The 15,373-nt window shown below is 34.3% G+C and overlaps 1 protein-coding gene across 1 annotated transcript; it reads right to left on the bottom strand.

Annotated features, from left to right (window-relative positions):
* Positions 1 to 413: 413 nt before the first annotated feature.
* Positions 414 to 3,185, bottom strand: LOC106773908. The gene is made up of 3 exons (XM_022786425.1): positions 3,080 to 3,185; positions 1,993 to 2,128; positions 414 to 1,831 (listed from the first exon to the last, which is right to left on the bottom strand). Exons 2-3 carry the CDS (start codon positions 2,071 to 2,073, stop codon positions 548 to 550), a joined length of 1,365 nt encoding a protein of 454 aa, XP_022642146.1. The 5' UTR covers positions 2,074 to 2,128; positions 3,080 to 3,185; the 3' UTR covers positions 414 to 547.
* Positions 3,186 to 15,373: the final 12,188 nt, after the last annotated feature.

Below are 15,373 nucleotides of genomic sequence, written 5' to 3'. Positions count from 1 at the left end.
TATAGAGAACTCTGAAAATAATGCTAAATACTTTTGTACCTAAACCACTAGTGAACTCCAAGTTGCATGTACTTCTTATCGTAATAAGCGTTACGCTTCAACTTCCCCAGTTTGGACAATGATTGATTCATTTGTTAACCAAGCTGTAATAATCTACCAGTTTGGAATTTGCATTTAATTTAGGAAATGTTGACAAGAGAACAGAGCTTTTGACAAAAAGCCATACTTGACTTTGAAAGTGGAACTATTGGAATCATTCAACTAGTCGCCTAATAAGAACCATCCCTAATAAGTTGCATCAGTGTTCACCCCACACTTAAAAGTTATCAGTTGTTGCTGTTCAAGTAATTTACATTCACCTACATGAGACATTCTGTTCAATTGCACAACTTGTTTTGAACAACAACGTTTGAAAATTATCAAACACAAGGTAACACCCTACAAATTGATTCGAAAAAAGATGTTCAAATATTGCAAATGTACAAGTCTATTTTGAAATTAATACGTGACTGCTAAAAGCCTTTTATATAATCGAGGTTTTTCTTCTTTATGTTCTTTTGATGTCATTATCATCAACTTGAATTGTGAGGGGAATGGGCGCTTCCATAACATTTTTCTTTCTTTCTCTTGAAAACTCAATTTCTGAGAGAATTGAATAATCTTCTGACTTTTCAGTCTGTTTTTGGCAGAAAGAGTTGTCATCAACTATGTCATAGAATTCTGCAGTTCTTACTTCCTGTGCAAGGGAACACCAGCAACACAATAGCCACTGTATGCAATCTGTCACTGCTGGATTCCCACAACAAATTTTATTTGGTGGCAAGTTAAATCTTTCCCTCATCTGAATCCTCCAATAGCCACCGTAGAGTAAACCAAACACACAAAGAAATATACCAATCAACCGCAGAACTATTCTCACAGGCTCATCTTCAATATTGATGGTAGCCATGTTGAATATCCAAAAGGGAGCAACACAGAGGAGTAGAAAAGTTGCAACGTGAACAAACATGTTACCAAAATGAAGTCTCTGCATATTCCTTCCAAAGGCACAAAAACTACAAAAGAGAGTGAGACATGCCACAAAAAGATTGTCCCAAAGATCAAATAGTCCCCCTTTCCATTGAGGTGTGTACTCAGCAATACTATGCTCATTTCTTGATGTAAATGTATTACTAACAGGAATATTGTTCTGTGCTTCTTCAGTTTCATACTCTTTTCCAAGAGGGCTCGCAATTGAGTAAACTCCTGCAACTGAAGGAGCAGCAATTGCAATGGAGATGCATATAACAACCCCAACAATAGGCCTATCCGATCTACTGAAACCCCAGTTAAGGCCAGAAAGGGCATATTGAGCAAAGCAATTAACATGAAGTAACAGAACTATCACCATCATATGCATCCATTCACGAGGCTTGCAAGTGCCATTCTTGCAGTATGTTTTTCTTAGGATTATGATGTCATTTGGCTTCCACCTACAAAGAAGTACAAGATGGTGGAGCCTCTTTGGATGTTGGTATAGACACATGAGAGTAAATAGTGCATTGAGAAATTGGTTGTTGAACTCAAACCATGAGTTTCTTTGTGACTGCTTAGTAAGGATTTTGTTCAGCATTCCTGTCATGACGAGAAACAGAATTGCTCCTGAAACAGCAACACAAACTGTCCATAAAAAAAGGGCCATGTTCAAAGGGTTCTTAATCCATTTTTTGCAGCTTCTCCCGAGAGATGGCCAACAAATCTTCTTGGAAAAACAACAATTGAAAGGTTTTCTCAGCTTTTCATTGATGGATGAAGGCAAAAAATGAGAGAATTCATATCTCCCCTCATTCTTCTGCATAGATGGAGAAGCTAAATTAGCACAGGGAGTGAGTCTATGCAGTTTAAAGATATTGGTAATGGACATCAACATTCTGTGTTTCATTAATGATGGTTTTCATTCTTCAGAAGTCTCCTTTGGGAAGATGAAACTTGAAGAGCACTGTTTACATTTACCTCAAAATCATTTGTAATTCCAACTGATGCTGCATCTTGCAGACCCTCTTGCAAGCTTCCTCGAATAGTAGCTTGACTCATTCAGGCCTAGATTATGAAATATTTTTATTTGAAGTTCCAACTGTGATTTGATTATCTGCGCACAACATGTGGATGAACATTGATGAATACTACTTTCTAATTACTAATAAAACGAAGGAAACTTTAATGCTGATTCAAATGATTATTGAGAATGGAATCTTAAATCTTAACAAATAATAGAAAGTTAACATGTTAAACTATTCAGATTCTTACACTGTCCAAGTTTTGAGGAAAGAAAGAAAGAAGTACCATCACATGACAGCTATGAATGATATTTTGGTGTCCTGAACATTAAATTTTAATTTTGCTAAACTGGGGTTCGGTATCTCTTACTAACTCAAGAACCTAAAACATTTCTTAATCAAAAGGAAACAGATTTTTTAATACTGAGAAGTTGATTGTTGATCTCACAACCTAACTATAATTTTTTTGAAAAGCATATATTTTTCACTGTTGGAACTTGGTAATGTTCAGGTAACACAACTTATGTGAGGAAATTAAAGGCGCATGTTAGAAGAAAGAAAATAGACAGTTAGTTAGTTGGTTGGTTTGAAGATTATAGTCTTTGTATTAGGGAGACTATAGATAAAGGGGAGTTGGGAGTTTGTGGTTTGGGGGTACGAGAGTTTTTGTTGAGTTGTGTCAAAACAGAAATAATACGAGGTGTTTGCAGAGTTTTCTTAGTGTGTTGAGTGTGTGAATCGTGCGTGATGAGGTTTCTCTCATAAAGAAACCTAACAACTTACAACAAGAAAGACCATGACATGAATTAAAGCCATGAAATATTTGAAGATTCCCACTTTTGTCGATATTGTTAAGGTTTTAAATTTCTCCAAGTTAGAATTATCAACAACCTTGAATGGAAGTTTTGACACTTGCGTAACTAGGCTTTGTTTGTATGAACGTAAGAATAAAAAAAGCTTCATACAGAAAATGAAAACTATAGTGAAAAAATGGGAAAAAGAATAAATGCTATATTAAATATGAGGTAGGTTGAAGGGGTTACCTGCAGGTGATGGTTTGGAAATGTTACCAGTCCAATGCAGAAAGGAAGCAGAAAGAAAGCAAAACACAGTGAGCAATATGATGAAGGTGATAAAGATTTTGACTTTATTGCAAAAGCGGGAATGTCGTTCAAACACTTTCAAAACACTACAGTTTCAGTTCGACTTTAGTGCATAGGGATGTCAAAAAGGAATAAGTTGGACGGATGACCTCGACAATTCGACTAAAAAGGACAGGTAGGAACAGCGTTTTGAACTTATAAGTGCCAACCAACCCGACTATCAACGGTAGTCCAGTTGATTAGTCGAGCTAGCTCGATAGTGTGACTTTATTAAAAAAAAAAAAATAAATTTGCATTTGTCCTCAGATACTTCCTATCAATATAGATAGTTCAAGGTGGTTTGCGTCAGACTCTCAAATAAGACTACTATAGATTGGTTTTCTCATTTCGATCTTTAATTTAAAAAAAATTGAAACAAATACCTACCATTAAATTGGACTAATAGATGTTAGAATTGTGTTGACATAAATGACAGTGACAAATTTTTAGATATTTTAATTAAGTCTGAGTAGGTTGATTTTTGTTTTTTTTTTAAATTAAAAAAATTGAGAAAAATTAATTGTATTCAATTGTTTTTTAAAATTAGGGATTTCATCACCCATTATCTTCCTTCCTCAATATTTTCGCGCACTAGTCACCATTAAGATCATTCAACCACCATCTCCATCACTCTCACAATCATAACTACATTGTTTCTCAAAATTAGGGATTTTGTTCGAGAGTTTAGGCTTCACTAAACGTTCATGAATGATGAAAGAGGAAGTTAATGGCCGCCGTACCTCAACCATGAGGACACCATCACCGGACCACCACCATGCATCAACTTACACGCGCCACCATAACCACTAGCCATGGCCACTATGCGTAAACGCAAGAGACTCTTAATTGTGAAACCCAGTTCGAGAATCATCACTTCTTCGTTCATCACTATTGCTCCTACCGTGAATCCAAATCATGAGCCACCCAAAGTCAGCAACCATGGCAAACCTAAGTTGTGCATTGATAACAGTTCAACAACCGTTATTTTCATACTTAAATTTGACATTAAACACACCCTTTATGACTTAGAATTAGCTTAAAATCATGCAATTTTCTTAACTTAGAGAATAAGAGAGTCAAAGTTGGTTTTCTTGGTTTTATGCTTGGTTTTCCCATGATTTGGCAGGATTTATCAAGAGTTGAATGAAGGAAGTTAAGGAAGAGAAGAGTTGGACTCAAGAGAAGGTGGAAAAGTGAAGAAAAGAAGAGTCGCAACCACCGCTCAGCGTTATCACACCGTTGAGCGGTAGCCATGAAGAGGGATTCTCTACCAGACACTTAAGCACCACCTACTGAGGGGTGAATTGGAGTATCGACCTCATCGCTGAGTGGTGGACTATTGGATTCGGGTCATAATTCTGTAATTTTTCCTGAGTTGTAAATAGTTCTACACGAACCAGAAAAGCTATCTTTTGGTAGAAAGGACGCAGAAACACACTTTTTCACTCCTTGGAGGCGGATTTTGGATGCAGGAGCTCCAATTTATCAAATCTAGGGTTATCTTTTCATACTTTTCATTCTTTTCATCTAGTTTCAGCATGATTATGGTGAACTAAGCTCCTTTGTTGTTGGGGGAAACGATGTAATCCTATTGAAACTCTCATATATTGAATTATTACTTTATTCATATGCTTTCTTTTATCAATTGTTAGGGTTCCATTATATTCGTATGTTGTGTTTAAGACATTATTCATTAGCATAATCTTTGATTCTATCTATATGGACACATGTGGGTAGGTCTAGACATTAGGGAATTCTCTCGGGAGCAATATTACCTAGACATAGGGATAGGAGGACCGATTGCCTTAAGCTTCAGTGCGAATTATGTAATGCATGATTAATTGCTAGGGAGACTAGATATAGTAAACTAGTAATTAGGAGTAGGCTCTCTTCACCAAGACATTGGGATTAGGGTAAATTAGAAAGTGACATTAACATTGATAAAGAAGTAGAATAAGGTAAAATTCATAAATATATGAGAGTGAATTAGGATGAAATCATAAACCCCAACAACACCATTTATCCGTATCAATCACATGCGTTATCTTCTTGGTCAATTGATCAAAACTTTTGCATGTGCATGCTTATTTTCTGTCTTGCATATAAAACTCTAATTTTCGTTTTCTCAAGTCTTAAAAGATCAAGATATCACATGAACGTTTAGGCCTAAGAGTCTCTAGGGAAACGATACTCGGACTTACCGTTTATTATTACTTGATACGATTCGGTACACTTGTCGGACCCTTAACATGCATCCTCCATTGACGCATCAACACTAGCATTTTCGCAAAACTTGAATTGCATCCCAGTTCAATCGTGCAACCTCTACGGCCGACGCGACAGAGATAACGATCCAACTTGCAAAGAGAAATCAGAATCACAAAACCAAAAACAACAACAACCCATTCAAACAACATCGTTTAATCTCCTTCGTGAGCAAATCCTTCAAACCTCCATCTACCGCAAGAGAGCCATGAGTCAGAGAACCCAACATCTTCGTCCTAAATCTTTTCAAACATCAACCCTACGAAGGAAACCTAATTTGAAGAAACACTCAGTTTTCCCCAATTTTTTTTTTCACAAATCTTAATTCGAACAAAGAGGCTGGGTGTAATTAAAATTTCTCCAATTTGTTAATTAAAAATATGAATTTACATGTCACAATCACCTTATTACCATATAAAATATGTCACATCATTAAAAAAAACACAATCAGCAAGTCATGTATACGCCACTCGAACAATGTTTGTCCAATTTAACGGCATGACTTACTAAAATGTTTTTTTTTTAATAGATCTATTCATTGTTATAATTGAGAATTTGACTCTCTGATAGTTGAATTTTGAACTATTACAGTTAGGGATGACAAAAAAATTTGTGTTTGCAAGTATTTGCGGGTAAAATCCACAACGAATAGTTAGTACCCGCATTGTAGCAGATATTTTAATATTCGTTTATAAACGGGTTGGGTTCACATATTATATAATTCGTACATGTGGGTATCCACTATACGCAAAAAGTAAAAAAAAAAATTATATTTTATTATGTTAAATTTAATTATAATTAAAATTTATTTATATTTTATTTGGTTAAATTTAATTAAAATTAAATTTTAATTTATATTATATTATATATTTTTTTTGTTATTTTATTTTAAAAATTTATAAAATATAGTTTTTTAAATATTTGCGGATATCGCAGATTTTAAAATATCGATGAATATTTTTTAAATGATTATCCACACGGTTAACGGATGAGTAGCAAGTGAGTTTTTTTTTTTTTTTTTGGATTGGATAATAGGTAAGTACTATCCGTGGTCGAGTCAATCCGTTATCATCTTTAACTATAGTAAACAATTTAGTAAAATAATTTTTCTGTGAATTTATTTGAATTTTTTTAATGATATTTTGAAAAGAAAAATTACATATTTTTACTTAGGCTTGTATTAGGCCAAGATGAACTTATACATAATTTTTTTTAATTAAAATAAAGAAATATTTGTTTATTTTAGTTAAATAATTTCTCTTCTCTTATTTTTATTTTTTCTATTTCTTTTCTCACTATCAACGAGAGTATTATAAAAACGAACCCAATTGCTTAAACTGGTTAAGATGCTTATATAAAGAAAATATATGTAAAGAAAAATGAGAAAAAAATGAACATAAAAGTTATCGAAATTTATACCACAGGTCAGAAAATAAAATGTTAAAATGAAACAAAATTTTAAATTGTGAATTATCAAATTAATTTTAGAATCATATATTGACATTACAATTTGTATTGAATAGTAACATTCAATAAAAATAAAATAAATTTCTCAAATATATCACACGTGATGTTAGAATGTAATATTTAAAAAAATAATAAATAATCATAAGTCTAAATGAACCTCTTTTTTTTTTTTTATATTTGACTTTGTAAAAACTTTACTTGAAAATAATAGAATGGTTAGCTATATTACATGCTTGGATGACTGGCAAATCAAGAAGTGAAACAATGAAATATAAGGTTTTCTTTTATTTTTTTATTAATCTAAATTTATATGAATTTTCAATTTTGAAATAATTGGTGGAAGAAAAGTAAAAGGAAAAAAACATATCTGAACGCTTAAGTCAGGTGCTAGGTGCTAATGAGTATTAAGAGATAATAAGAGTAAAAGAATAATAGAAATGTGATGTGATCGTAGGCCTCTCCAAGTTTCTTTCTGTACCCTTATATAAAGAAACTTTCCATTTTCAATCCAAAATTAAAATCACTCTTTGATTGTGTAAAAAGTTTCAGATTATGCAATATGAAGTCATAAAGGATTTTTAAATTGCACAATTTAAAAGTTAAATAATTTTCAAATTGTAATAATTTGGAGAAAAATGATTTTAAATTGTGAAATTCGAAAGTTATTTTTTTAGAAAAAGTGATTTTCAAATTACACGAAAATAATTTGGCTTCTAATTGCACAATCCATAAGTCACTTTTAACTTCTGAACTCTTCAATGCAAAAGTCTTTTTTTAAGGGAAAATGGGTTTCAGATTACACATCTGAAAGTTCATTTTGACTTTCGAGTAGCACAACAAAAAAAATCTTCTGAATTCAGTAATATAATCCGGAAAAGGCGAGATATTTTTATAGGAGGTACAGAAAGAAACTGTGAGGCCCTATTATGCTGGATCAAGGAATAAACTGTCACGTTTGTAAGTTAGATCCTAGATGTTAACGAGCTGGGCCTCTATCTTACATTGCAATACGGGGCTTTCTTTTTTCATCTCTAAGTTTTCTTCATGCACCTCCAAAATTTTCTAAATGCCTAATTTTTTTTTTCTATAACCTATTTAATCTCACACTTTCTCCGTTCTTCTAACATAATGTCGCACCACCCCATCCACAAAGAAGTGTTCTCCCTCTCCACCCCCTCATTCCTTATTATCACAATTAATTATTTTTAGGGTAATGATATTTTGACACTCAAAAAGTGACAAATTTTTTACACCGTCACTTGTCGTCTTCGTATTAGTCCATCTGTGAAATAAAGAAAAAGAATGAAATAACGTGGAAATTAGTGGGGAGAGGGGTCTCAAGGCGCGTTTCAGTCTTTCAAATCAAAATCTAATTTCCACATTTGGGATTGAAAACCCTAGAGAGAAAAGCATCCCAGGCCAGCGAGAAGAGCTCAGAGTTTTCACCGTCACTTGCAAACCTGCACCGTTCAACGTTAACTGGAGGACATTTCGCCGTTGTACCGCTGATTGGAACGTGCCCAACCACCGAAAACGGTGTCCCTGAAGAGGTTTTGTAGTTCGAGTGACTTCCCATCGCTCATCGAAAGTGTGCCACCATTGATTGTCCACCGAAGCCCTTTCTGGCTCTACCCAGGCCACCGGAAGCTGTCTCCATGGCCAAGGAACAATTCCTTTTAAAACTCAATGTGCAGAATCAGACCTGGGAGTAGAGGCCAAATAAGTGGGTAGTTCAGACAAAGTTTCTGCACACAGGGGTCAACTGTGAAAATGACCTTGATTTTTAATTGAACCAACTTTTTTTTAAGATTTATTGGATATAGAAGTGTTGTTCAACTATTGATGATCACAAGTATATGGATCTCCATGGCCAAGGAACAATTCCTTTTAAAACTCAATGTGCAGAATCAAACCTGAGAGTAGAGGCCAAATAGGTGGATAGTTCAGACAAAGTTTCTGCACACGGGTCAACTATGAAAATGGCCTTGATTTTTAAGTGAACCAACTTTTTTTAAGACTTATTGGATATAGAAGTGTTGTTCAACCATTGATGATCACAAGTATATGGATCTCCATGGCCAAGGAACAATTCCTTTAAAACTCAATGTGCAAAGGCCAAATAACTAGATAGTTTAGGCTGGGTTTTTGCACGAGGAGGTCATCTTTGAATCTAGCACTTATTTTGAATTGTACATTTAACTTTTTACCAATTATATTAAATAATAACGGTTATCTGTCATTTATTAACACATTTATATCCATGTCCATCCCCAAGGAAACATTTTTTTCAAAAGTGATGGTGCAGAAGCAGAACTGGTAGCAGGGGCAAAATAAGTGGGTAGTTTAGGCTGAGTTTTTGCACGAGGAGGTCATCTTTGAATCTGAAACTTATTTTGAACTACACATTTAATTTTTTACCAATTATATTAAATAATAATGATTATTTGTCATTTATTAACACATTTATATCCAAGTTCATCCCTAAGGAAACATTTTCTTTAGAAGTGATGGTGCAAAAATAGAACTGGTAGCAAAGGCAAAATAAGTGGGTAGTTTAGGCTGAGTTTTTGCACGAGGAGGTCATCTATGAATCTGACACTTATTTTGAACTTCCCATTTCATTTTTTACCAATTATGTTAAATAAAAATGATTATTTTTCATTTATTAACACATTTATATCAAAATTCATCCCCAAGGAAACATTTTTTTAAAAGGAATTGAGTTTTTTTATATCCACTTATTTGGCCTCTACTCTTAGGTCTGATTCTACACATTGAGTTTTAAAAGAAATTGTTCCTTGGCCATGGAGATCCATATAGTTGTGATCATCAATGGCTGAACAACACTTCTATATCCAATAAGTCTTAAAAAAAGTTGGTTCAATTAAAAATCAAGGTCATTTTCACAGTTGACCACTCTGTGCATAAACTTTGCCTGAACTACCCACTTATTTGGCCTTTGTTCCCAGGTTTAATTCTGCACATTGAGTTTTAAAAGAAATTGTTCCTTGGCCATGGAGACAGCTTTCGGTGGCCTGGGTGTTAGGTCCCTAGCAAGTGTACCAGATCGTTATCAAGTAATATATAAACGGTAAGTCCAAGTATCGTTTTCCCAAGAGACTCTTAGGCCTTATTTTTCATGCAAATTGATCTTATAATAAGTCTTAAGAAAAAAATTATCTTGTATTGTGAATGCAAAACGAAAATAAACATGCAAATGCAAATGAATCAATTGGCAAAGAAAAGTTATGGATGTATGTAGTTGTTGGGGTTTACAATTTCATCTTATCCACCCTATTATATCTACTTTTCTTATTAAATTCACTTAATTATCTAATTGTCATGAAAACTTTCTTGGCCTACCCTAAACTCAATCTCTTGGCGAAAAGAGCCTACTACTAACTACTAGTTTACTATCTTTAGTTTCCCTAAGTAATTAACAATGCATTAATTATAGAAGCAAAATACAATTGATCGTCCTACCCCTATCTCTAGGCAGTATTGCTTAATCCAGGAATTCCCTATCAGTTCATGACTTCCCTGTACATCTCCGTATTGACAAAGGCAAATATCATTTACCAAATGAGTTAAACGATTAAAGCTTTAAGCATAGATAAGAAACCCAACAATTGATAATATAAGCATATGCAAGCATATGAATGAAACAAGAATTTCAATATAAGAGAGTTTCAAAAGATTACATTATTCCTCAACAACATAGGGTTTAGTTCACCATAGACATGGTGAAACTAGATGGAATAAAATGAAAGAATGGAAGAGAAAACCCTAGATTTGATGAAGTGGAGCTTAAGCATCCAAGAAATCTCCTCCAAGGTGTGTAGAAAATAGCAGAAAACAGGTCCAAGCCCGCGCCCCCAACACTCAGAGCTCAAAAACGGTGCTCAGCGGTTTCCCTTTAATTGCCGGTCCGCTCGATGGTCAATTCTGGCGCTCAGCGCCACCGCTCAATGCTGAATTTGGCCGCTCAGTGCTCACTGCAACAGAAAACAACGCTCTGGTCAACTTTTCAGCATTCTGGTCAATTGGTTGACTTTTTTGGTTGACTGGTTGACTGGTTGACTTTTCTGCATTCTGGTTGACTTTTCTGCACTGCAACCATTTGATCTTCAACCTTTCTTTCAATTCATTCCAAAAACCTACAAAATCAAGGGAAACCAAGCATAAAACCAAGAAAACCAACTTTGACTCTCTTAATCTCTAACTTAAGTAAAATGCATGATTTCAAGTTAATTATAAGTCATAAGGGTGTGATTTAATATCAAAATTAAGTATGAAAATAATGGTTTTTCAACCGTTATCCCAACCCCAAACTTAGAATTTTGCTTGTCCTCAAGCAAAACAAGATGTAACTCAGTTTTCAAACAATTAATACAATGGATTAATACTTTCCAAAACTTTTTCGTCCAAGACAAGTAATCACTCTCAACTCATCATAAAAATATCAGTCAAGATGTATAGATGAATTACTTCTATTAAACTCAATATGGTGTTCACATAATCACAGTCTTTCCAACAGATTCTATTATCATGAATGCCAATTAACCAAGCATATATGCAATCATGTGTAATTGGAACTACTCCTCACCAAGAAAAGTGTTTCTCTCAAGCACATAGGTGTATATTGAGGTGACTCATTCTCTCTACTATCACAATGTCACACAAATTAACTTTGCCTTTCATTTAACCACAACCAATCATACTCACAAGCAAGTTATCATCACAGGGACTTTTTATGGCTTGTAACGTGGTTGGGCTAAGAAGAACATTGGTTTTTCTGGATCACAAAATCCTTGAGTTAAGAGAGTTATTCACATTTATATTTTAAACACAAACTCTCTTTAAACAACCAATCTCACTCATTCCCAACTTTCCCTTTTCTTTGCATTGAGCTTTTCTTCTCATTTTATCTTTTTTTTTCTTTTTTTTTCTATCTTTTTCATCTTTTCATGTTTTGCTCAACACATTAGCTCAATGCTTATCTTTTTCTTTTTCAACTTTCCCAACAGCCCCAAACTTGAACCTTTATCAATACCACACAATAATTCTCAACTTAACTCAAGGTAAATATTTGCAAAAGGGTTCTCATATTGTTTAAGGCTTAGGTTCAAAAAGGGTAGAACACATTGTGCTTTCTTTAATTGGGACGAAACTTTTTGCATTGGCTAAGAAAGGGCTACATCAAAAATGGCCTTGATCATATGACACATGCAAGAAAGTGATTTAATCATAGAAACCTGGGCAAAGTCATTCATGTTTTCAAAGTAATAGCACTCACTTAATCAAAAACTCTGGAGTTCAAAACCTCACATATGCTAATTTCAAGTTCCAATACATAGATACACATCCTCCTCAATATCACAATCACAATCATGTTATCATGCATCTGTTCACACATATTGTGAACCACCAACTGTATATAGCATCTCATATATCATTTCGACATCAATTAATATAAAAACCTCATCAAGCATACTCATCACAAATCATCATCAACCCATTGCATCAGATATAAGTTTTAAACCAAGTACATCAACACCTATTCTAAAAACAGAAGCAAATATAACATAATTTAAAAAGATAAGTTTAGAAAACTGGGTTGCCTCCCAGGTAGCGCTTGTTTAACGTCACGAGCCTAACCCAAAATCTTTCTAGCACCCATCAATAAGTGCAATCCTTACCAACACCTATCAGTAGGTGTACCTTCCTGGTATCCTTCAGTAGATACCTAAATCTTCTAGCATCCCTTAGTAGATGCTATCTCAGTAGCATTCATCAATAAATGCTGATAGTGACATCCATCAGTAGATATATTCACTGTCCTCTTTCATAACAACATCCATCAGTAGATGCTATCATCACTGCCAACAAAAGCAACATTTAACCTAAAAAAAAACTCAAACAAGAAAAAAAAAATAAAAATCACAACACACAAATAATTCAATTAAAAAGAAAAAGTTAGAAACTGGGTTGCCTCCCAATAAGTGCTCTTTTAACGTCATTAGCTTGACCCGGTAAAGCCCAAACACCCATTAGTAGATGTTGATATTTTATGTTGGCGTTCTTCCTTCCTCCACGACACCAACAAAATTTTGGAAATTTCCTTGTCACCAACTCTAAGGATCCTCAATCTCAAGAATTCTGTTTGCTTTGATAGTCTTGACAACACATAACCTATTCTGGAATTTCACTGGCGTGCCAGGTTTGGGTTTGTCACTTTTCACATCAGGGTGTTTGTGAACCAATTCTCCTTCCTTATCTGCCTCCTGATGATCTTGTGCTTCTAATACAAATTTTTATCCTGCACACACTAAAGAACACTGCACTAGAGCACAAAATTAGCCCAAAAAATAAAAATGGTAAAAATATTATTTTATTTCAATTTTCGTTTTTTTAAGAGAAAAAAAATAAAAACAATAAAAGATATTATTTTATTTTATTTTATTTTATTTTTTCGTTTTTTTTTAAAAAACAAAAAGATAAAAACAGAAAAATAAAAACACCCCTCAGTAGGTGTTGATTCTCTTTGCTTGATGTTCTTTTCTTTTTCTTCTTCCTACTGATTTTTTTTAGAAAATTGAAAACACCAAGCACTTGTTTCCATATATCAATCATAGGAACTTTAATGTCCAATTTCTTGAAGATTTCAATAAAGCACTTAAACTTCTTTTCTTTCCTATGATATTTCTTTTGATGAGGAAGATGTTTTGCATATGATCTTTTCTTCTTTCCACTCTTCCTCTTTTTCTTAATCTCCTCCCTCAACTTTCTCTTTTCCTTTCGCATATTTTTTCTTTTTTTTCTTTTTTCTCAACCACTGCTTTTTCTTCCTCATCATCATTATCTTCCTCAACCAACTTTTCTGTTTCTTCTTCCTTTAAATCTCTCTCTATCTTTTCTTCCTCAACTTCTCCTCCATTTTCTCCAATTTTTTCTCCTCTATCTTTTCCTCCTTTCTCTCCATTTTTTTCTCCTCTATCTTTTCCTCATCAACAACCTTATCAATTTGTGTCTCCAAATTCCTGAAGGTAACTTCATAGCTCTTGGAATTGTACTTCTTCAAAAATTTATCAAACTTTTCATTAAGGCTCTTGACTTGTTCCGTCACATTAGCTACCTGATGACATAGTTGTTGATCGTCCTCCCACGTTTTTATAGGTAAAGAGAGTTGTTGCTGCCATAAACGTTGTTCAGCTTCCCTCAACGTTTCTCTTGGCAAAGAGGATTGCTGCCCAGATTGGCTTTGATACATCTTTGAATGAGGTTCCCACCAGTGGTTGAAATCATTTTGGTAGAATTGAGTGCCCATATAATCAAATTCTTGTCTGTATTGCATCCTGCAAACATTAGGCACAAAACCCTAGAAAACATTTATTAGAACAAAAATAAAAATAAACATAAAAATCAAGTCAAATTTAATCAATTTACACTACTTGAAAAGTTAAACCACAAGTCTCCGACAACGGCGCCAAAAACTTGTTAAGCCCTAGGCAAGTGTACCAAATCGTTATGAAGTATCGTTTTCCCAAGGGACTCTCAGGCCTTATTTTTCATGCAAATTAATCTTATAAGACTTGAGAAAAGAATTATCTTGTACTGTGAATTCAAAATGAAAATAAACATGCAAATGCAAATGAATCAATTGGCAAAGAAAAATTATGGATGTATGTAGTTGTTGGGGTTTACACTTTCATCCTATCCACCCTCTTATATCTACTTTTCTTATTAAATTAACTCAATTATCTAATTGCCATGCTGTTGACTCACTGGTAAGTGTACCGGATCGTTCAAGTAATATAATCGGTAATGCCTGATATCGTTCTTCCCAAGGGACTCGAAAGGCCTTATCGTTCATGCGAATGGAAATCGTAAGACTTGTAGAGAAAAATTAATTGTTTGGAATGCAAAGACAAAAAATAAATATGCAATGTGTTTGATTCAGTTGACAAGAAAAAGACTATGGATGAATGGAGTTGTTGGGGGTTTACAATTTCATCTTATCCGCCCTCTCTTATCTACTCCTCTTGTTTAAATTGCTTTGTCACAGAAAACAGGCCCAAGCCTAGCAGACAACCGCCCGACGTCACACTTATGCCGCCCGATGGTTTGCCCATAGTCGCAAATCCGCCCAGCGTCCACGCCTGGTGCCACCTCCTCGCATTGGACCGCCCAGTGGTGAATTTTGCCGTTGGGCGGTTTCTAGACTCTTCTTTTCTTCAGTTTTCTTCCTCTACCCTGAGTCTAAAACCTTCATCTTCAACTTCATTCTTCACTTCCATCAAAAATGCTGCAAAGCAATGCAAAACAAGCATAATATTGCTAAAAATAGCTTTTGACTCTCAACTGACTCATTTATTGGGTTTTGCTTGATTCTAAGCTCATTCTAAGCCTTAAAGGGTGTAATTTGGTCTAAAATGACATATGAGAATAACTGTTTTTCAACCG

This window comes from Vigna radiata, chromosome 9 (genome assembly GCF_000741045.1).
Source record: "Vigna radiata var. radiata cultivar VC1973A chromosome 9, Vradiata_ver6, whole genome shotgun sequence".
NCBI classification, from domain to species: Eukaryota; Viridiplantae; Streptophyta; class Magnoliopsida; order Fabales; family Fabaceae; genus Vigna; species Vigna radiata.
The sequence above is the reverse complement of the archived record's forward strand: the minus strand, read 5'-3'. Positions and strand labels throughout refer to the sequence as shown.

Excerpts from the sequence above, each read along its gene's own strand:
- LOC106773908 (XM_022786425.1), bottom strand. The coding sequence starts at position 2,073 with ATGAGTCAAGCTACTATTCGAGGAAGCTTGCAAGAGGGTCTGCAAGAT. Across the intron at positions 1,832-1,992 it reads GAATTACAAATGATTTTGAG|AAGAATGAGGGGAGATATGA; the intron begins GTAAATGTAAAC and ends CCATCTATGCAG.